Genomic DNA, 23,464 nt, shown 5'->3' on the forward strand with positions numbered 1-23,464 from the left:
TGAGTTTGGATACTACGTGGAAATACTGAGGACTCTATTTTGATGAAGCTCTGTTCATCTAAAGTACACTCGTATACTTGGGCCTTCTGGATGACAAACTAATGTGGAAAATGTTATAGTCTCTTAAATAATAAAACACAGTATCTTAGAATTTTTAAAAATACACTGAAAATATACACTGAAATTATATATTTCCATTGGTCTGACTTTCTACTTTTTATTTTTTGACAGAGGTTTCCTCTATCATAAAAAAGAAACCAAATCAAGCTAAAAGAGGAGTGAGTATTATGTATAAAATATCTGGTAGTTTAGCTGTAAAATGGCTTATGCACTCAGAAAAGCCACCTTTGTCATTGTACTTTTATTTTGAGCCATATTATAATGAATGTGGCTTTGATAAAAAGCTTGTTTTGTTCAATGAGGGGATGTTATACTTAGTGAAGATTTTCTAGAATGAGTGTTTAACATTTCTCTGTCAATGACAAAATTCTGAAAAAAATCAACAGAGGATCCCTGGGAGTTTCTGCCATGGTCACGGTTCTAAAAGCAGTGCTGTCCGGTGAGGCTGGGAGGGTTGTCATTGGTTGAATGTTGACATGCCGTGATTCCGTTCAGAGCCCCTGCTCTGGAGGTGGGTGCGGGGTTTGAGTCCCGACCTCATCACTTGCCAGCTGTGGGATCTTGGTTGAGTCACTTAACTGGCAGGCGCTTCAGGTCCACATCCATCACCCGGGGGTGGTGACAGTGCCGGCCTCATGGAGTCGTGAGGACTAAGTAATAACCCTCGATAAATGTTAGCTTTTGTTGTAAACGTTTTCAAACAGTTTGGGTGGAATGTAATCTTATACTGTATCTTCTAGCTTGGGGCCAAAAAAGGAAGTTTGGGAGCCCAGAAACTGACGAATACGTGCTTTAATGAAATTGAAAAACAAGCCCAAGCTGTAGATAAAATGAAGGAACAGGAAGACCTTCTGGCCAGGGCGGCACCTAATGAAGAATCAGTGTAAGTTTGATTGGGTCATAGTAATATGTTTCTAGTGACTAACCCTATTAATTAAACAACTCTGAGATTTGCTTTCCAAATGCCATTTATTCTTACATATGTGTGTGAGGAGGATAATGCAAAATTCAGTTTTATGATAACGAAAACTGCATGGACGTGTAGATGAGAAGCGGAGAGACCAGGGGTGAAGGAGGCAGTCGCCATTTCCGGTTGAAGCTGTGCAGGCAGGATTGGGATGGGGTCGCGGGAAGGGAGAGACAGAGCGCTCAGGAGGTGCTTACGCAGGAAGGACGCTCAGCATCGTCAGTCGTCAGGGAAATGCAAGTCAGAGCCACAGGGAGATGCCACTTCACTCAAGGTAGCTGTAATCAAGACAGACAGCAAGTGTTGGCAAGAATGCAGAGAAACTGGAGCCCTCGTGCTTTGCTGGTGGCAGTTACCGTATGACCCAGCAATTCCACTCCTCAGTATATTCTCAGAGAAATTAAAATATGCCCATGTAGCCACACCAGAACTTGTACATGTGTCCATAGCAGCATTAATCCCTGTAGCCAAAAAGTAGAAATAACCCAAATGTCCATCAAGTAGTGAATGGATAAACAAAATGTGTATGTCCATACAATAAAATATTATTCGGCCATAAAAAGGAATAAAGTACTGACACGTGCTGCAGCATGGATAAATCTTAAAAATTTTATGCTAACAAAGAAACTGGCCACAGAAGACCGCATATTGTATGATTCCTTAGAAATGGAATGTCCAAATTAGGCAAATCCAGAGACAGAAAGCAGACTAGTGGTTGCCAGGGGCTGGGGGCAGGGGAGAGAACTCCGTGTGACCGCTAATGGGCAGGGGTTTCTTTTGGGGGTGATGAAAATGTTCTGGAATTAGATAGTGCTGACGGTGGCAGCCTTGTGAATATGCTAAACTGAATTGTGTACTTTATTTTTATTTTATTTTATTTTTTTATAAATTTATTTATTTATTTTTGGCTGTGTTGGGTCTTCTTTGCTGTGCACAGTCTTTCTCTAGCTGCGGCGAGCGGGGGCTACTCTTTGTTGCGGTGAGTGGGCTTCTAATTGTCGTGGCTTCTCTTGTTGCGGAGCACGGGCTCTAGGTGTGCGGGCTTCAGTAGTTGTGCCATGTGGGCTCAGTAGTTGTGGCTCACAGGCTCTAGAGCACAGGCTCTGTAGTTGTGGTGCACGGGCTTAGTTGCTCCGTGGCATGTGGGATCTTCCCGGGCAAGGGCTCGAACCCAGGTCCCCTGCACTGGCAGGCGGATTCTTAACCACTGCGCCACCAGGGAAGCCCCTGAATTGTGTACTTTAGAAAGGTGGATTTTATGGTATGTGAATTATATCTCAGTAATGAAAAAAGTGTTTATAATGTGAAGCCCCGTTGAACTTGGTGACTAAATTCTAATTGTCTGATGGAAGGTTGTGGGTATGGTGGCATCTCCAGAGCTTTTGAGCCTGGATCTTGAAGGAGTCTCAGAGTCAGACTTGGCACGGGGCAGGGGGAGAAGGAAGAGCCTAAGAGAATGAAGAAGAGGGAATCCAGACGGTGGTACTGGGGTCCTGCCTGGATTGGGGACATGGGAATGATGCTGTGAATCACCCTGAAGTCAGGCCAGCAGTTTTACATCACATCTGAGGGGAGTGCTATGAAGAAGGGGGGTGTTTTGGAAAGTGCGTTTGGTGGCGATATCCAGGACAGAAGGAACGGGAAAAAACTGGAGGCCAGGAGGCCAGACTAGAGACTTGTTTTAGGTAGATACTTAAGGCTCCTGAGAGGTTTTCGTTTGTGTTGAAAACAGAAGGGACACATGGCCGCCTGGAAAGTGCCCGTGACTGGGCATAGAGGATGGTAAGGAGAGAAGAGAGGAAAGGCGACTTGGACTCCTGTTTTGTATGCATGTTTATTTTATTTATATGGTGTTTCCTCTTATTTTCATGTGTATCTGTTTTAGCTTGAGTTAATTACTACGGGTTGCCTAATGAAGAAAATACTTTATGAGGTTGCTTTGCGGATTCCTTTAGTGAATTCTCATTAAAGTGCATCAAACAGTGCCTGGCGCGTAGTAGGTGCTCAGCCAGTGCGACTTCTTGCTATCGATGCTCACGGTGCGCTAAGAGGACCTTCATGTGATGAGCCCAGATCATTTGAAATCGCTAGTTATTCCTCACTGTCCTTTAACTCACAGAACCTAGGGGGCAGCACGAAACTGTATTTGGGTAAAATGTGATTTGAAATGCTCTATGTGAGGTTTACTCTGAGTTGTCACAGACTTCACTTTGATGTCTCTGACTTAGCTAGGCTTTTTGACACTGGGCAAGGGGGAAGGTTAAATCTGAGTATGTTTGGGACTTCCCTGGTGGCGCAGTGGTTAGGAGTCCACCTGCCGGTGCAGGGGACACGGGTTTGAGTCCTGGTCTGGGACGATCCCACATGCCGCGGAGCAACTAAGCCTGTGCACCTCAACTACTGAGCCTGCGCTCTAGAGCCCGCGAGCCACAACTACTGAGCCCACGTGCCGCAACTACTGAAGTCTGCGTGCCTAGAGCCCGCGCTCCGCAACAAGAGAAGCCACCGCAATAAGAAGCCCGCGCACCACAACGAAGAGTAGCCCCCTCTCGCCACAACTAGAGAAAGCCCACGCGCGGCAACGAAGACCCAACGCAGCCAAAAATAAATAAAATAAATTTTAAGAAATAGTTTTAAAAAAATCTGAGTATCTTGGGAGCAGGCTCTGTCCAGATTGCTTGTGCCTGAGGTTTTCCCAGAGAACGTGTGAAATCCCCGCCTGATCAGAGCAGGAGACACGGAACACAGGAAGCAGCAGCTCCCTCCCTGCGGGTCAGGTGGACGGAAGCTAGCGTGTTACTATTAGAAACAACACCAGCCTTAACATGGCTCTTTCATTAGGACCATTCAGTACAGCATAAAAGCAAAGATGCAGATCATGGGGTATTTATGAACTGGACTCGGGAACCCAGTTTGACCCCTTTCGTGGCCTTGTTCAGAACAGCTGCACCACCACGCCCTGATCACCGTCCTGCCGCTCCGACACATCACAGCTCAGTTTCACCAAACTAGCGCTGTGCCAGCTATGAAGAAGTGCCCAAGCTTTATGTCAGTCTTCTGCAAGTTCATTTTTTTAACGGCTGCAAATAAAGTTATTTCAGTTCAGTCAGCTGTCAGGAGCAGTATCGTTTCTTGTGTTGTCGGACTGCGAAACTAAACCCTCCGTGCAGTAGCCTGAGCCTCAGCTGGCAGTCTCTGGGCCATCCTCAGAGGCGTCTGTGTGCACAGTTGGTAACCTGGCAGTCTCTGGGCCATCCTCAGAGGCGTCTGTGTGCACAGTTGGTAACCTGGCAGTCTCTGGGCCATCCTCAGAGGCGTCTGTGTGCACAGTTGGTAACCTGGCAGTCTCTGGGCCATCCTCAGAGGCGTCTGTGTGCACAGTTGGTAACCTGGCAGTCTCTGGGCCATCCTCAGAGGCGTCTGTGTGCACAGTTGGTAGGAAGAGTAAGAAGACACAGTGGCGCCGCTGGAGCTGCTCTCTTGCTGACCTGAGTGTCTGGCCAGCCCTCTCCTGAGCCGAGCTGGTACTGGAAGGGCTTCTGCGGGTCTGAGAAGCTTGGAGTCCTGGCTTCCTTATTCCATTAGTGCTTCCAGGGCCCGGCTGTTAAAAGTGCACACTTTTAATGGAGGATAGACCCAATCGTACGTCAAGTACCCCAAGAAGGAAAACTTCCCCATCTCGTACCATCCCTATCCATTCATCTCCAGAAGACTCTGTTACCACAGTTCTACTGATTTTAAACAGATCTATTGTTTTCCTCCAAAAATTATACTTGAAAGAGTATATTGTATTTTCCAAGTAATAAAGTGGGTATATTACCATTACCTGATCTGTAGGAATAATAGTAAAGAAAACAAACTGCCAGATTAAAACAAAATAGAAATCCTGCTTGACTCATTAAGGAGGGAAACAGCAAAAGCAAGATTATTTTTTCCTAGTAAGAAATTCTGTTGTCATTCCCTTTTACTACAGAGAAATGTATTTGTATTATTATGGAATTTATACAGTGTCTTTCTTATGAAGAATTCGTGACGTTTTACACAATTTTATAAAATGGATGATAGCTTAGAAATCCTGATAAGGTAGGTATATCATTTTTCAAGGCCCTGAAATTTTGTTGCTATTTTACTAATATGATAATATACTCTTGTAATTGTTAATATAAGCCTGGTTTTCTTTATGAAAAATTAAGTATTTATAGCATTTTTGGAAACCTGAGAGTAAGGGACAGTGTTTTTTATTCGTTGTTTCTCACCTGGGTGCTTTATTTGTCACAAATATTTGAGAGGTAGGTGATGAGTATCTGACTGGTGGTGCAGAGGAAACTATTGGCTGAGGAGTGACAACTCCAATTTTTTTTTTCTTTTTCTTTTTTTTTTTAGTTTTTATCGGAGTATAGTTGGTTTACAATGTTGTGTTAGTTTTAGGTGTACAGCAAAGTGAATCAGTTATACATATACATATATCCACTCTTTTTTAGATTCTTTTCCCATATAGGCCATTACAGAGTATTGAGTAGAGTTCCCTGTGCTCTACAGTAGGTCCTTATTCGTTATCTGTTTTATATATAGTAGTGTGTATATGTCAATCCCAATCTCCAATTTATCCCTCCCTGCTCCTTACCCCCTGGTAACCATAAGTTTGTTTTCTACATCTGTAACTCTATTTCTGTTTTGTAGATAAGTTCACTTGTACCCTTTTTTTAGATTCCACGTATAAGCTATATCATATGATATTTGTCTTTCTCTGTCTGATTTACTTCACTCAGTATGACAATCTCTGGGTCCATCCATGTTGCTGCAAATGGCATTATTTCGTTCTTTTTATGGCTGAATAATATTCCATTGTGTGTATATATATATATATATATATATATATATATATATATATATACATCTTCTCTACCTATTCCTCTGTTGATGGACATTTAGGTTGCTTCCATGTCCTGGCTATTGTAAATAGTGCTGCAATGAACGTTGGGGTGCATGTATCTTTTCAAATTATGGTTTTCTCCGAATATATGCCCAGAAGTGGTATTACTGGAGATAACTCCATTTTAAATGCTCTCAGAGCCTGATTACATAAAGAGACCCTACAGGAAATTTTCTTGTAAACTGAAGAACCCTTTTGCAATGAAGTAATCCCTTCTTAATTTATCTATTTGTTAAGTCAAATTTGTATATATTTTTTATCTTAAACCAGAGCAAACCAACGAGACTAACCTCGTATTTTTGATGTGTAATGTTGAAGTATAGTAAAATATTAGTCCAAGTAAGAAATTCTGCTTTTTACTATCCTTTAGAGAAATAATTTCAGTATACATCATGTTATGACATGATAATAAGTGATATAAACTAGAACAGTAATGTAAGTTCAGCAGCAACCAAAAAGTATCTGTAAACTCATTCAGATTTTCTTGAGCATCTACTCAAAAAAGACCTTTACCCAAAAAAAATGCCAACTTGCCTTCATAATCGTTAATTTATGGAAAGAAGCACGAAGCTAAAAGTAGAGTGATATGTTTAATGTTCTTCGTATTTTAACTTAAGAACACAGAATTAAAGCTAAATTAAGGAGCATTTGGTTTTTCTGGCAGTGTGTCATCATTACGATTAGCCTATAAGGATCTTAAAATTCAAATGAAGAAAGATGAAAAGATGAACATGAGTGGCAAAAAGAAGGTGGAATCAGAGAGACTTGGCATGGGATTTGGAAATTGCAGAAGGTATGTAAGACTCTGCTTTCTTGGATTTCAGAATTTAAACTAGTTTGCTAATCATGAACGGATTTTCCTTGTTAATTTCAACTTCAGAAATGTTTTCTCATTACTCACTTTCTTCAGTTGTTTTGCTTTTGCTCTAATACAGGCCGCCCGCAGCCCTCTGTATCCACGGGTTCTGCATTTGCAGATTCAACCAACTGGGGATTGAAAATGTTTGGGGGGGGGATTCCAGAAAGTTCTAAAAAGCAAAACTTGAATTTGCTGCATATACCACTCTTAAGGGCAACTATTTACGTAGTATTTACATTGTATTTGCAATTATTTATGTAGCATTTACATTGTATTAGGTGTTATTAGTAATCTAGAGATGATTTAAAGTACAAAGGAGTACTGTGGATTTTTTTTATCTGCTGGGGTCCTGGAAGCAATCCCCCTCAGAAGCCGAGGGACAGCGGTGTTCACTGTAGCATGAAAAATTCCACATTTGATTCTTAGGTAAAAGGAAGTAGATCTGACTTGTCATTAAGTGGATGCCATGAACATAACTGACACATGTGACTGTGTTTTGTATAATCAGTCACAGTCCTCACTAAGGTCCAGTATCTTTCAATGCTTAACACCAAAAGAATATTTTTTTATTGCTCATGTTTTTAACCCCGCTAATAAGTATATTTTTGTTGAGAGTATAAATTAAAACATTCATGGGAATTCCCTGGCAGTCCAGAGGTTAGGACTCCACACTTCCGCTGCTGGGGGCCCCGGGTTCGATCCCTGGTCAGGGAACTAAGATCCCGCAAGCCGCGCAGCGAGGCCAGAAAAAAAAAAAAGATTCGTTCTTTGGTGAACACACAAGTGTCTTCATGAACTAATATTATTCTTTTCCATTTTATTCTCTATTTTCTCAAGTGGTATTTCACATTCAGTGACTTCAGATTTGCAGACCATTGAACAGGAAACGCCAATCACAGCAAAACCAAGAAAAAAGTATAGTGATGACAGTGATGACTCGTATTTTACTTCCAGCTCAAGGTAACCTGTTAAAAATCATCTTTAAAGTGTCTTTTTGAAAAGCAGTGATCACTATGGACTCACGAGTTTATTTGCATTAGGAACAAATACAAATCAGTTTACTTCATTGTTTTTAAAAGCTTTGGCTGGAGTCAAGGATGTCCTTTGGAAAAAAATTGGGGTAAACGTCTTTAGTGGATGATGTTTGCTAATATTGAAATGTTTGATAATAAAATCTGCAACCCGGGGCTTCCCTGGTGGTGCAGTGATTGAGAATCTGCCTGCCAGTGCAGGGGACACGGGTTTGAGCCCTGGTCTGGGAAGATCCCACATGCCACAGAGCAACTAGGCCCGTGAGCCACAACTACTGAGCCTGCGCGTCTGGAGCCTGTGCTCCGCAACAAGAGAGGCCGCAATAGTGAGAGGCCCGCGCACCGCGATGAAGAGTGGCCCCCGCTTGCCACAACTAGAGAAAGCCCTCGCACAGAAACGAAGACCCAACACAGCCATAAATAAATAAATAAATAAATAAAATAATCTTTAAAAAAATAAAATAAAATAAAATCTGCAACCCAGAGTTAAAATCAGAGGTGGGAAAGTTGTATTTATCTAAAATGTGAAATTGGAGAAATACGCAAAATCCCAAAGGTATATGTTAAGTTGTTTAGTCTTATTCCAACAGTTGGAATATTTCACAGCTGTGCCTTCAGCAGCTTCTTTTGTTTTCAGAATACCAGCTTCTGGAGTCTCCAGTTGGCAGGATAGAATATTAAATAAATGCTCTTTGTGTGTGCATATTTTTTTTTTTTTTTTTTTTAGTAAATTTATTTGTTTTATTTATTTATTTATTTATTTTAGCTGTGTTGGGTCTTCGTTTCTGTGCGAGGGCTTTCTCTAGTTGCGGCGAGCGGGGGCCACTCTTCATCGCGGTGCGCGGGCCTCTCATTGTCGCGGCCTCTCTTGTTGCGGAGCACAGGCTCCAGACACGCAGGCTCAGTAGTTGTGGCTCACGGGCCCAGTTGCTCCGCGGCATGTGGGATCTTCCCAGACCAGGGCTCGAACCCGTGTCCCCTGCATTAGCAGGCAGATTCTCAACCACTGCGCCACCAGGGAAGCCCCCTGTGTGTGCATATTTATGAATGTAAAACATTGTTGCTTTCAGAGGCGTGTCCCAGGATAAAGCCTAGGCCCCATCCTTCAGCGCTCCCCATCCGACGGGGACAAGTTGCCTAACTCCAGTGTGAAGCTGACCATGGAAAGGCCGTGGTTCAGGTTCAAGCCGCCTGCAGAGGCCAGAAACAAGTTTAACTTGAATTGACTCACTCTGTGCGGTTCCTCCAAGAACCTGATCAGCACAGGGAGAGGCCTGCTTCACAGGCACCAAGTAAACTCGGGATATCAGGAGGTGGGCACCAGCTGGGAAGCTGGGCGACCTGGACTTGAACCCTGGCCCTGCCACTTACTGACTGTGTGACCTGGGCCGAGCTGTGTAACCTCTCTGTGCTACAGCTTCTTCAGCTGTAAGTTAGGGACACCAGCAGTACCAACCTTTCAGGGTGTGCAAGGGTTAAATGAGTTCATACAGAGCACTGGGAATAGTGCTGTCATGTTTAGCTGCTATTATTATATAGAAACTCAGTTCAGGAGACGTGTGACTCAGTCTAAATGTTTAATTACTATTGTTAGATACTTAAGTTAACCGCATTGAGGGCCACCTTCAAGTTTGGAGTTCGGGGAAATTGAATGTGTGCCCATCAGTAATGGGCGGTCCTTACAAGGAGACGCCATCACTCACCCACATCTCAAAGAGCATTACTGTTGTCTGGCAATTATACAGGCTTGAAGCGTTTTCATATACATAGCAGATATAAATATATGTTAACTAATTAGAATCTAATCCTGAAATTCTGTATTCTATCAAAGTTCGTAAGTAAGGAATTGTAATACAGAGAACTATCTTTAAATCATTCTCCTAGCATAGCTTCAAATTACTTCAAGTCCAGATATTTTACCCAAAAAAAAGTTAGTAGTTTAGAGGTGTTCCCTGTCAGTGCTTTCAGAGACAGGGATGGTTTGATGTTTGCCGCTTGTGAGTAACCTGTATAACATACTGGGTTTCAGGTTACTTAGAGGTAACTTCCAAATCATGCCTTTTAAAGTATTTAAATAAAGTATTTAAATACATTTTCTACAGGCTAAAATTAAATGTCTAACTTGATTTGAAGGCTGCATGTGTGTCAGGTCACTTCAGATGTGCACACTAGATGAGAGGATGTGTCCGGGTCAAGAAAAGTCCCAGTGGTGCAGGGTCTACACTCGCCCGCTTGGCTTCTCCACAAAGCCTTTTTGATTATTTCACTGCTCATTACAACTCCTGCAGAGGAGAGCGTAGGCAAGTAAAGGAAGTAGGTTTCCAGCTCCATGAGTGGTGCCGCTTGGTCACAGGGTTGGAAGGAGAGGTGGCTGCGGGTGAGGACGGGCCCTGGGGGGCAACTGGGGAGCCTTGCCCACTCCAGGCCACCGCCGGGCTCCTGTGGGGCTTCCTCTGCCCGTTGGGAGCTTTAGGAATCCTGTTGGCCTCCCTCTCCAAAAGCTTAGTCAAAAGAGTTAGCCCTAAAGGCCTTCGTTGCTATGGAACAGTTATTTACGGTTTGAAACCGGGGAGCAGACGGCGTTTTTATGTTGGCCGCACTTGCTGGATTCCTGCCAGAGACCTTGGTGTGTTGTTTGTCATCACCTGCAGGTTGTCTAATGGGAACGTAAGCGCCTCTGCTGGTCCTCCTTGTGGTAGCCACTATTGGTAGAACAATACTTACTTTGGCAAATGAAGTCAAATAAACATGGACTCTCGGAAAGCAGGCATATTCCATGAAGAGCTCTTATTGCTTCCAAATAATTCATTAGCCCATTAGAACTTGAATATTATGAATTATGAAAGAGTACTGTTTCTATTAAAAATAAGACCAACCATATCTTGGGGGTTTGTTTTTGTTTTTTTTGTTTGTTTGTTTTTTTGAGTTCCATTATTTCCAGGATATAAACAATGTAATTATATATTGAGTACCAAATAATGAAACTAGAACAATTTGTTCAGCCTTATAAAGCCAGTGTGGCCTTCAAGGGAATAGACAGTTGTCTATAGCTGTAAATCAGATATGTGCTATTAGGGGCTCTTATCAAGGGATTGTAAGGAATGTTTTCAGGTTGGGTGAAGACAGACTGGGAGGGCGAAAATAAAAATGAAATGTATTAAATAGAACAAGGATCTAGAAATCAAAACGTTAGAAAGTCAATAAAGATTTGGAGATCCAGGGCAGCTGTTGTGTTTCCGAGGAAAGGCAGGTGCCCCACAGCCATTGGTGGATGCCCATCCTCCACCGCATCCTCCCTGCTGCATCTGGAGGCCCTCCCGCACTGTGTACACCGTGTAGGAGCACTGGGAGCCTCGCTGCTGATTGGTGGGAAGGGCACCCTCCCCGCCGCAGTGCAGAGAATGCGACGTAACGGGCTCCTGCTAATCAGTAGGACCCCAGCAGAATGGCTTTCTCTCTCCTTCTGATTTTTGAATTGTCCAGTCATGTAAAAAAAAAAAATCCGATGGCCCTACATTCCAGGATAAGCACTTTGGCTTATCAGAATGAAGAATATTCCCTTAGAGTGATACTAAACTCGAGAAGTCGTGAGTACCAGTGCCTCAGAGCTGTGAAGGGTCTGGAAGTTCCACCCACCTCCATCCAGTGCTCACCCCCAGCCCCACCCCAGAGCCTTCCAGGGGATGCCGCAGCCCCTCAGCACTCCCCCTCCTCCCCCTCTTCCCCCTCCCCTCCCTCCTCCCCCTCCCCTCCCTCCTCCCCCTCCCCCCCCCTCCTCCCCCTCCCCCTCCTCCTCCTCCAGGCAGCCGTTCAGTCCGACAGCAGCTCCATGAGAAACACGGCCCTATGCTTACATATCTCCCCGGGTTTCTGAGCTCAGGTCAGCCAACCGCGTAAGGGCAGGGTCTGAGTATGTCTCCTTGCCCAGTATCCCCACCCAGCAAGTGCCTGGCCCCTCATAGGTGCTTATTAAGTAGTTTTAAAATTCCTTATTGAATCGGTCCTAGTTCTTTCACTTGGTCCCTTAGAAATATGTCCCTCAAATATTTGAAGGTAACTTTCCAGGCCAACACGTGAGTCACATCTTTCAAACCTTCTTTCTCAGACGTGACTTCAAGCCTCTTCGCTGTTCTGGTCTCTTCTCTGAACAGGGATTGGTTGTCTCTGTTCCTCTGAGCAGAGCCCAGTGGCTCGGGGCTCATCCGCTGATCGGCCACAGGGAGAGCCTGGTCAGTTTCTAGCTAAAATCCAGATATGCTTTGAACACTGCATGTTTTCCTTCCCGGGGAGAGAAGGCTAGTGTAACAAGTTTTGTTCTTAATGACCTCCTTGCCAGAGAATGCAGAAACCACATTTGGAAATTCTGCCTTTTTTCTATTATTCATATGAAGTCATGCCATCTGCTTCAAACGGCAGGTTTATCCCCCCTCCTTTTTCTGGTTTTTTTTTTCTGCGAGAATAAAAGAGTATATTTAGTCTTTTCCCCCGCCCCCCATCTTAGCTCATCTTTGAACTCCTTCTGCCCTTGGGGCTTGGCCCTCACCTTGTTTCCTGTGTGCTTCCGTTCTTACTCTCTGCAGAAACCTTGGTGACATTTTTGAAGCCTCTGTATCCTCTTCCATCATCCTTCCTTTCCTAAGGCCCAAAGCACTGGGATCCGCGTCTCTCTTCTGAACTTCGGGAACCACCTTTATAAGGAGTGCATGCCTGGCCGGGTTTTTTTCCACCCTAAGCGGTCCTGCATTCTGAGATGGCACGGTCACTTCTCATTGCGGCTCTGGCACATCCGCCTCACCTATCAATCTCTGTCCTGTTCCAGGCAAACCCTGCTGCTCTTGGTCAAAGATTTTTCTCCCACCACCCAGGACCAAAAGCTGTCACTGAGTCTTGCTCTCTCAGCGATGCCCTGCTCAGTGGCGCTCAGCTAATGAAAGTGTAAACCCACCCAGAAGGCCAGCAGCTCCCCTGAGATGCTTCTGGACAGAGCTCACATCAAGCTCCAGACTGAGAGAGCATCTCGGGGCGGTGGTCCTGTGATCAGCGATCGCAGCGCTGTGACTGGTTCCGGGAGGAGGCTGGTCAGCATCACTTACGCTAAGTGCTGGTTGCTGTTCGGGGCGACGCCTTGCACCGTGGCTGACACGGCAGGATTGCCGGCAGAGAGCTCCTCGGATGGGGTCGAAGCATTATTTGTGCCTAACCTAGAGCGGGGTAGCACTCAGAGACGTCATGCGCTGTTGGGATAAGCTAGGTTACGCTGCAGTGAGAAATACTCCCCCCCACCCCCCTGCCCCGATCTTAAGGGCTTAGCACAGTGATGGTTTGTCTCTCATTCACTAAAGTCAGCTGAGGGTACAGGTGATTGTCCAGCTTACCTGTCCTTCTGGTGGAATCCTGGTTGTCCAGGTGGATGGTGGTTTCACCTGCCCGAGGCTGAAGCACCTGGAAAACCCGACCTCTTCCATGCGGCGAGGGACGAGAAGACTGGGCACCTGAAAGGCCTTGGAAATGACTCGCCTTATGTCTGCTCCTGTTGCGTTGGCCAGATCACGTGGCTGCCCCCAACTTCAAAGAGGCTGGGAAGGGCAGTCCCCACGTACCGGATGTGAGTGGTCATTGGTTAGGTCCTCCCAAGTCACCGTTCTGCTCTCTCTCACACAGGTACTTTGATGAGCCAGCGGAGTTAAGGAGCAGTTCTTTTTCTAGCTGGGATGACAGTTCGGATTCCTACTGGAAAAAAGAGACCATCAAAGACACTGACATAATTCTGAAAACCACAGGCTACACAGACAGGTACGAACACCAGAGCAGTGGTATTGTAAATAGTGACTCCATGCATCTCTAGGGAAGTTCTCTAACGCTAGTAAATGATTTTCTTGTACTCTTTCAAGAATATTCTTTGTATCCTGGTCTGTATTCTGACCTCACAGTTTTTGCTTTCCCAGAATGTCATGTAATTGGAGTCATGCAGTAACCAGCCTTGTTAGATAGGCTTCTCTGACTTTTCGTAGTGCACTTGAGATTCATTCATGTTGCTGTGTTCCTCCCTCTTTATTTTTGAGTCTGTTTATCCATTTACCTGTCAAAGAACTGTCTCCAGTTTTGGGTGATTATGAGTGAAGGGCTGTGTAATGTATCATCCAAACCAGGGAACTCTTTAGAGTGCAGGGGGACAATACTAGTACGTTGGGACAACAGGTGTGACCTGGGATTGTCCTCGGTGACTGGGATATACCGTCATCCTACTCATTTTGTATCCTACATAATGTGGAGCAGTGTCTTACGTGCATGACAATATATTCAATATTTACTAATTGATCCGTGGAACTAACTGAAGAGTGAAATAACAGGCCTATTTTAAATAGCAAAATTCATTCAAATGTTGTGTGGTTTGGATATTTATTCATTTTTCTAATTAGAATTTTCGGGCTTTTCAAAGTGGCCTAAAATCCTTTTACAAAATTACTGCTGTTGGCTTTTTAAAAAGTAAAATGGCATGTGCATACATTATAAATGAGAAGTGCATTTGCCTTACCTCAAATCAGTTTAACCTATTTTGGCTGTTTTTGTTCTTTGTGCTGAGAACATTTAAGCTCTACTCTCTTCCCACAGTTCAAGTAACACTACAGGATTATTAACTATAATCACCATGCTGTACGTTAGATCCCCAGAACTTATTCATCTTATAAATGAAAGTTTGTACCCTTTGATCAACATCCGCCCATTTCCCCCATCTCCCTGGGAACCACTATTCTGCTCTCTGTTTCTTTGAGTTCAACTTCTTTTTTTTTAGATTCTGCATACAAGTGAGGACATACAGTATTTGTCTTTCTCTGACTTCCTCCAGGTTCATCCATGTTGTCACAAATGGCAGGATTTCCTTCTTTCTTTTTTATAGCAGAATATTATCCCATTGTATATTATATACTACATTTTCTTTATCCATTCACCCATTGACGGCTACTTAGGTCGTTTCCATATCTTGCCTATTGTGAATAATGCAGCCATGCACATGGGACTGCAGAGATCTCTTCATGATACTGATTTTGTTTCCTTCAGATATATATACCCAGAAGTGGGATCATATGGTAGTTCTATTTTTAATTTTTTTACAAACTCCCACACTGTTTTCCATGTGACTATACTAATTTCCATTCCCACCAGTGGTGTACAAAGGTTCCCTTTTCTCCAATCCTCACCAACGCTTATCTCATGTCTTCTTGATAATAGCCATCCTAACAGGTATGAGGTGGTATATCTCACTGTGGTTTTGATTTCCATTTCCCTGATGATCACTGATGTTGAACACCTTTTCATATACCTGTTGGCCTTAAACTTCCCTCTTAGTACTATATCCCATAAGTGTTTCTATTTTTATTTGTTTTAAGATATCCTTTTTTTCTTTTTTTTTTTAATTGAAGTATAGTTGATTTACAATATTGTGTTAGTTTCTGGTGTACAGCAAAGTGATTCAGATAGATAGATAGATAGATAGATGCAACTGAATATGTAAGAATATATATATATATTCTTTTTCATATCCTTTTCCATTATAAGTTATTATAAGGTATTGAGTGTAGTTTGCTGTGCTATATGGTAGGACCATGTTGTTTATCTATTTTATTTTATTTTTTAGAAAATTGGTGGGTTTTTTTTTTTTTTTTTTTTTTTTTTTTTTGGCTGCATTGGGTCTTCATTGCTGTGTGTGGACTTTCTCTAGTTGCGGCGAGCGGGGGCTACTCTTCGTTGCGGTGCGTGGGCTTCTCACTGCGGTGGCTTCTCTTGTTGCGGAGCACAGGCTCTAGGTGCGCGGGCTTCAGTAGTTGTGGCACGTAGGCTCAGCAGTTGTGGCTCGCAGGCTCTAGAGCACAATCTCAGTAGTTGTGACGCACGGGCTTAGTTGCTTCGCAGCATGTGGGATCTTCCTGGACCAGGGCTCGAACCCGTATCCCCTGCATTGGCAGGCGGATTCTTAACCACTGTGCCACCAGGGAAGCCCTCTGTTTTACACTGATATGTAGTAGTGGTATCTGTTAATCCCAAACTCCTAATTTATCCCTTCCCCCAGCTTTCCCCTTTGGTAACCTTAAATTTGTTTTCTTTGTCAGTGAGTCTGTTTGTTTTGTAAATAAGTTCATTTGTATCATCTTTTTTAGATTCCACGTGTAAGTGATATCATATGAAATTTGTCTTTCTCTGTCTTACTTTCTTCACTTAGTATGATAATCTCCAGGTCCATCCATGTTGCTGCAGATGGCATTATTTCATTCTTTTTTATGGCTGAGTAGTATTCCATTGCATACATATAAACCACATCTTCTTTATCCATTCATCTGTCAATGGACATTTAGGTTGCTTCCACGTCTTGGCTATTGTAAATAGTGCTGCTATGAACACTGGGGTGCAGGTATCTTTTAGAATTAGAGTTTTTGCCTTTTCTGTATATATGCACAGGAGTAGGATTGCTGGATCACGTGGTAGCTCTATTTTTAGTTTTTTAAGGAACCTCCATACTGTTCTCCATAGTGACTGCACCAACTTACATTTGCATCAACAGTGAAGGAGGGTTCCTTTTTCTCTATACCCTCTCTAGCAGTTATTATTTGTAGACTTTTTGGTGATGGCCATTCTGACCAGTGTGAGGTGATACCTCATTATAGTTTTGATTTGCATTTCTCTAGTAATTAGTGATGTTGAGCATCTGTTGATGTGCCTGTTGGCCATCTGTATGTCTTCTTTGGAGAAATGTCTATTTCTGCCCATTTTTCGATTGGGTTGTTTGTGGGTTTTTTTGATATCGAGCTGTAGGAGCTGTTTGTATATTTTGGAAATTAAGCCCTTGTTGGTCGCATCACTTGTAAATATTTTCTCCCATTCTGCAGGTTGTCTTTTCATTTTGTTTATGGCTTCCTTTACTGTGCAAAAGCTTGTAAGTTTGATTAGGTCCAATTTGTTTACTTTCGCTTTTATTTCTTTTGCCTTGGGAGACTGACCTAAGAAAACATTGGTACAATTTATGTCAGAGAATGTTTTGCCTATGTTCTCTTCTAGGAGTTCTTCGGTATCATGTCTTATATTTAAATCTTTAAGCCATTTTGAGTTTATTTTTGTGTGTGGTGTGAGGGTGTGTTCTACTCCATTGATTTACAGCGTCCAGCTTCCCAGCACCAGTTGCTGAAGAGACTGTCTTTTCTCCATTGTATATTCTTGGCTCCTTTGTTGAAGATTGTGTTTTAAGATATCCTTTAATTTCCCTTTTGATTTCTTCTTTGGCCCATTGGTTGTTCAGGAGTGTGCTGTTTAATTTCCACCTATTTGTGGATCTTTTACTTTTCCTCCTGTTATTGATTTCTACTTTCATACTATAGTGGTTGGAAAAGATACTTAATGTGATTTCAAACTTCTTAAATTCGTTAAGACCTAAATATCATTCAGATTTGTTTGTGACTTAGCCTGTGATTTATCCTGGAGAATGTTCTGTGTGTGCTTGAGAATGTGTGTTCTGCTGCTATAGGATGGAATGTCCTGAATATGTCTGTTGTTCCATTTGGTTCAAGTCCAGTTTTCCTTATTGATTTTCTGTCTGGATGATCTGTCCATCGTTAGAAGTGGGGTATTAAAGTCCCCTATTATTATTGCAGTACTGTCTATTTCTCCCTTCAGATCTGTTAATATTTGCTTATTATATTTAGGTGTTCCTGTGTTGGGTACATAAATATTTGCAATTGTTATATCCTCTTGATGAATTGACCCTTTAATCGTTCTATAATGACCTTTGTCCCTCGTTACAGTTTGTGACTTAAAGTCGGTTTTGTCTGATATAAGTATGGCTCTCCCTGCTCTCTTTTGGTTTCCATTTATGTGGAATAGCTCTTTCCATCTCTTTACTTTCAGCCTATGTGTGTCCCTAAAGCTGAAGTGAGTCTCTTACAGGCAGTATATAGTTGTATCTTGTTTTTGTTTTCTTTTTTTTTTTAATCCATTCAGACACTCTGTGTCCTTTAATTGGAGAATTTAATCTGTTTGCATTTAAAGTAATTGTTGATAGTTAAGGATATACTATTGCCATGTCATTAACTGTTTCCTGGCTGTTTTTGTAGTTCTTCTATTCGTTGCTTCCTCTCTTGCTGTCTTCTTTTGTGATTTGATGATTTTCCATAGTGGTATGTTTTGATTCCTTTCTCTTTTTCTTTTGTGTTTCTACTATAGGTTTTGCTTTGTGATTACCATGAGGCTTACATAAAACATCTTATAGTTATAGCAGTCTATTTTAAGCTGATAACAATTTAACTTAGATTGCATACAAAATCTCTACTCTTTTACTCTCCTTCCCTACATTTTAAGTTTTTCATATCATAATTTACATCTTTTTATATTGTGTATCCACTAATAAATTATTGTAGCTATCGTTATTTTTACCACTTTTGTCTTTTAACCTTTATACTAGAGTTAAGTGATTTACACACCACTATTACAGTATTAGAGTGTTCTGAATTTGGCTATATGCTTACCTTCACCAGTGAGTTTTATACTTTCATACGTTTTCATGTTACTAATTAGCATCCTTTCATTTTAGCTTGAAGAACTCCTTCTGGCATTTCTTGTAGGACAGGTCTGGTGGCTGGCAGTTGTTTTTGTTTTTGTTTTTCCAGCACTTTGAATATATCATCCCACTATATTCTGGCCTTCAGGATTTCTGCAGAGAAATCTGCTTATAGCCTTACAGGGCTTCCATTTTATAGAATGAGTTTCTTTCTCTTGCTGCTATCAAAATTCTCTCTTTGTCTTTGATTTTTGACAGTTTTATTATATTATTTCTTGGTGAAGGTTTCTTTGGGTTGAATCTGTTTGGGGACCTATGAGTTCCATGTATCTGGATGTCCGTATCTCTCTCCAGATTTGGGACGTTTTTAGAGATTATTTCTTTAAATAAGCTTTCTGCCCCTTTCTTCCTCTCTTCTCCTCCTGGGACTCCCATAATGCATGAATTGTGTTCTTGATGGTGTCCCATAATTCACATAGGCTTCTTCGCTCTTTTTCTTTTTCTTTTTTTCTTTTTTCTGTTCTGACTGGATAATTTCAAATGAGTTGTCTTCGAGTTCACAGATTCTTTCTTCTGCTTCAGCGGTCCGCAACCTTTTTGGCACCAGGGACCGGTTTTGTGGAAGACAATTTTTCCACGGACCGGGATTGGGGGGTGGGTGGTTTCAGGATGATTCAAGCGCATTACATTTATTGTATACTTTATTCCTCTTATTATTACATTATAATATATAATGAAATAATTATACAACTCACCATAATGCAGAATCAATGGGAGCCCTGAGCTTGTTTTCACTTGCCACTCACTGATAGGGTTTTTTTTGTTTTGTTTTGTTTTTTAGTTTATTTATTTTACCTATTTATTTATTTATTTTTTATTTTTGGCTGCGTTGAGTCTTCACTGCCGCGCGCCAGCCCTCTTCCAATTGCGGCAAGCAGGGCCACTCTTCGCTGCAGTGCACGGGCCTCTCAGTGCAGCGGCCTCTCTTGTTGCAGAGTATGGGCTCCAGGTACGTGGGCCTCAGTAGTTGTGACCCGTGGGCTCCAGAGTGCAGGATCAGCAATTGTGGCTCACGGGCCCAGCTGCTCCACGGCACACGGGATCCTCCCAGACCAGGGCTCGAACCAGTGTCCCCTGCATTGGCAGGCGGACCCTCAACCACTGTGCCGCCAGGGAAGTCCCCACTGATAGGGTTTTGATATGAGTCTGCAAGCAATTGATTTATTATGGTTTCTGTGCAGTCAAACCTCTCTGCTAATGATAATGTGTATTTGCAGCCGCTCCCCAGCGCTAGCATCACCGCCTCAGCTCTACCTCAGATCATCAGGCATTAGATTCTCATAAGGAACGCACAACCTAGATCCCTCCCACGTGCAGTTCTGGTTCGAACCTACTGGGTTCATGCTCCTATGAGAATCTGATGCCGCCTCTGATCTGACAGGAGGCGGAGCTCAGACGGTAATGCGAGCGATGGGGAGTGGTTATGATTTCTGTCTCTATGTTGAACTTCTCATTTTATCTGTGTATTATTTCCCTGATTTTATTGAGTTGTCTGTGTTCTTGTAGGTTGATGAGCTTCCTTAAAACAATTATTCTGAATTCTTTGTCAGGCAATTCTTTGGGATCAGTTACTGGAAAATTATTGTTTCCCTTTGTGGTATCATGTTTCCTTGGTTTTTCATGTTCCTTGGAGTCTTGTGTTGCTGTCTTTGCATTTGAAGGAGCAATCACCTCCTCCAGTCTTTACTGCCTGGCTTTGGGTGGGAAATACCTTCAATAGTCAGCCCTGCTAGAGACGCTGAGGCTTACGCAGACCTTTTCTATGGATGCACTCACTCCACACTTCTTATTCCTTTTGGCGGGTGACGTCTTAGGATGGTATGTCTTCTCTCAATCCCACAAAGCAGGACCAGGTGCTGAGAGCCTGCTGCTTGCTTTCCCTAGGGTGTGCCCTGAAACGCTCAAGTTTGTGTGCTTTCTGCGAATCCCACAGAGTTGGGCTGACTTTCTGCACATGCTCACTTGCTGTCTGCAAAGGCTTGCCCTCACCATCTGCAGGGGCATGTGCAGGGAGCCAGCTGTGGGGCCAAAGGTGCATGGGTGAGGCATGCAGAGCATTGGAGGGCCAGTTGGGGGCTCCCCAGGCAAAGTGTATCCAGTGGTTTGTGAGCAGGCCTCCTCGTGGAGTTCGGGAAGTGGTTAGTGGAATCCACATGGCTTTGATGAGTTCTGAGCCCTGGCTGCTCTGCTTCCAGCCTCCCCTGGCCCCTAAGCCGTGTTGGTCACCTCAGTATCCTGGGTGGGATGAGAAAGAAATAGGCACCCTTGGCAATGTCCCACACAGCTGGGGAGACCAGGCACCCGCTCACCACCTTCTCACCTTCCCCTGTGGGAGAAATTGCAGGCCACGTGGATCTCTGTTGGCACTGAGCTGTGCTGCCTTGGAGGAGGAGTGACATGGGCCCAGTGAAACTATTCCTCTTACCCTCTTTAACGCATCCAGTCTTGGATTTTTTGCTCCAGCAGTGTGCTGGACCCTCTCTGCTGGACTCCTGGACTCCCACAAAGGCATTCTCATCTGTGGGTGATTGTCAAAACCAATGTTCTCTAAGGGGTAATGGTAGAAAACTCCTATTCCATCATCTTACTGATGTCATTCCTGTTTTGCCTGTTGCTAACTGTAGACCTGCTCGCCGCAAGCCAGACTATGAGCCAGTTGAAAATACAGATGAGGCCCAGAAGAAGTTTGGCAATGTCAAAGCCATTTCCTCAGATATGTACTTTGGAAGACAAGCCAAAGCTGATGTAAGTGCCCAGGGGGTTTCTGTGTGGTCCCCACACAGCAGGAAGCCAGCAGGGCCACGGGAGGTGTGGGAGGAGGTGCTGGATGCTGAGTGAGATGGAGTCAGGCTGCAAGGGACCCCTGTCCCCAGCGTGCTGCAGCAGGACTCGAACCCAGGTCTTTCTGACTAATCGCCCCACTTTGCCGCTCCAGCTAGAGGAGTGATTGGAAGGTAGGGACAGTGTCTCATATTTCTCTTATTCCTTTCTCAGTGTTTTGAATAGCCATCCATTCGATATCTTTTGAGTAAATTTCAGGAGATTTTTGATACACCTGTAATTTACTTAGCAATTTTTTAACCATAGTTAAATGAAGTATATAGATAGTTTCTCAATGGTAGGTATATTTATTTTCAGAAAAGAGATTATTGCCTCTTTTCTCAGAAATGTTAATGAGCTTATCTTAGTGGAGTCTGGCTAAGCAGTAAGACTCAAATGGAAATGGGGAGCTTAAAGGTTTCCTTCTAATTGTGAAGCACTAATGTGCTTACGCAAAACTCTTATAGATAAGTGTTATTACTAGGCTTCTTGCACGATACAGAGAATAATTATTTCCTAAAGTGTACCGATTTTATTTTGTAGCAGTAGAAATTCCACTAGCATTTTGAGTGTATTTAGAGTTGCCACTTGGCTATTCTCCACCCACTAAAATCTGCCTTGTTTTAAAGTTGACAACATTCAAGTTCAGTTAAGAAGTAACATAAGGCTATTGGGAGAGAGCTTCTTGGAGTGGCCTTTCCTGGCAGCTGGGTGAGGGCGGCACGTGACAGAGCTGTCACTGCCACTCTCCCTCTGGGTTCCCCTCCACTGACCGTTGTTGGCCGTGGCGTTGTGTGTTCATCTGTCTGCTTGTGACCCGCAGGACGTGAGTGTCATGCCGGCCCCCAGCCCGGCCGTGATAGCTCCTCAATGATTCTTTCTGCAAAATTGCTCATGGTTTTTGGAGCCTAATGTTTCTTTTCTCCTGGTCTCCTCTAGTATGAAACCAGGGCTCGGCTGGAGAGGCTTTCGGCAAGTTCCTCCATCAGTTCGGCTGATCTGTTTGATGAGCAGAGGCAGCAGACGGCAGGTAACGCGGGGGAGGGGCAGGCGGGTAATGAGGCTGGTCTCCACCGTGTCTGCGGCGTGAATACGTTTTCTCTGGATAGGACTTTTTACTTTTTCAGGATTGTTAGCGGCCATTATTTGATGCTCCTATGGCCTCTGAGTCAGGCAGAGCAGAAGTTATTATTCCGGGCTTTGCATGTGAAGAGACCACGTCATGGAATTTAAGCAACATCCCCAAAGTCACCCGGCTTGTCGTCTCCCTGAACCGTCGCCATGGGGGGTGGGGTGCCTAGCATGGTGTGAACCTGGTGTCTGGCTCGTGTGGTGTCACAGCCTTGGAGGGGACAGCCCTGGGTTCCCGTGTGACGGGACCCACTCCCTAACTGTGAGACCTGGGGGATTTCAGGTCGCCTTTAGCCTCGGTCTCCTCCTCTGTAAAATGGGTGGGTAATATCCATACCTATCTCACCAGTTTGTACCGAGGCTGAAATGAGGTCCTTTATGTAAAGTGTCACCTCGGGGTCTGGCACATGGCAGGCCCTCCCAGGCCCCTCCCGGACCCCAGGGGTAGTCAGAGCAGATAGAGCAGGTGAGTCCACCAGCCTCTGCCTCCCAGGGGAGACAGAATGGGGCTTTGGAGCCAGGCAGGTGGAGAGGAGGGTCCAGACCCCGGTGAGGAGATGTCTGGGCACCCCCCCGCAGGGAGTAAGCCTCGGCACACAGGCCCGTCACGGGCGTCCAGAACCAAGCGCCTCTCTGCTTGTCCCTCTGACCCTGAGCCGTAGGAAAGCCGTTTTCCGGTCCCAGTCAGCCCTGAGTCAGGCCTCGGGGGTAAGGGGAGGGCCACGTGTCCCCCTTGTGTCATGGCCGACATTCAAGGAGCAGGGTCCTCTGAGGTCATTTCAGGAGCCCACTCGTCAGCAGGAGCACCCAAGCGGGGGGGAATCTCCAAGGCCTTCAAGGCCCGGGACCACCCCTCGTCTCCAACCCTGGAGGAGCTGGGCGTGGGCACGGAGGGACCCCACGCGGGCGGCCGCTGGGCCTTGCAGCCACAGAGAACGACTGTTTTCTGAGTCCAGAGAGAAACAGAGAAGGTCATGGGGGAGACCCGAACGCCTGGGGC

General features: G+C 44.1%; 1 protein-coding gene across 1 annotated transcript in view; it reads left to right on the forward strand.

The window, feature by feature from the left end:
• The window catches only part of ARFGAP3 (ADP ribosylation factor GTPase activating protein 3), a 53,973-nt gene that overhangs the window by 24,768 nt on the left and 5,741 nt on the right, over positions 1-23,464 (forward strand). The window contains exons 8-14 of the mRNA XM_061205050.1: positions 232-278; positions 861-1,003; positions 6,685-6,813; positions 7,717-7,839; positions 13,572-13,703; positions 21,138-21,258; positions 22,273-22,363. Coding sequence (XP_061061033.1) covers positions 232-278; positions 861-1,003; positions 6,685-6,813; positions 7,717-7,839; positions 13,572-13,703; positions 21,138-21,258; positions 22,273-22,363 — 786 coding nt within the window. The remainder of the gene's footprint in view (positions 1-231; positions 279-860; positions 1,004-6,684; positions 6,814-7,716; positions 7,840-13,571; positions 13,704-21,137; positions 21,259-22,272; positions 22,364-23,464) is intronic.

This window comes from Eubalaena glacialis, chromosome 11 (assembly GCF_028564815.1).
Source record: "Eubalaena glacialis isolate mEubGla1 chromosome 11, mEubGla1.1.hap2.+ XY, whole genome shotgun sequence".
Classification (NCBI taxonomy): domain Eukaryota; kingdom Metazoa; phylum Chordata; class Mammalia; order Artiodactyla; family Balaenidae; genus Eubalaena; species Eubalaena glacialis.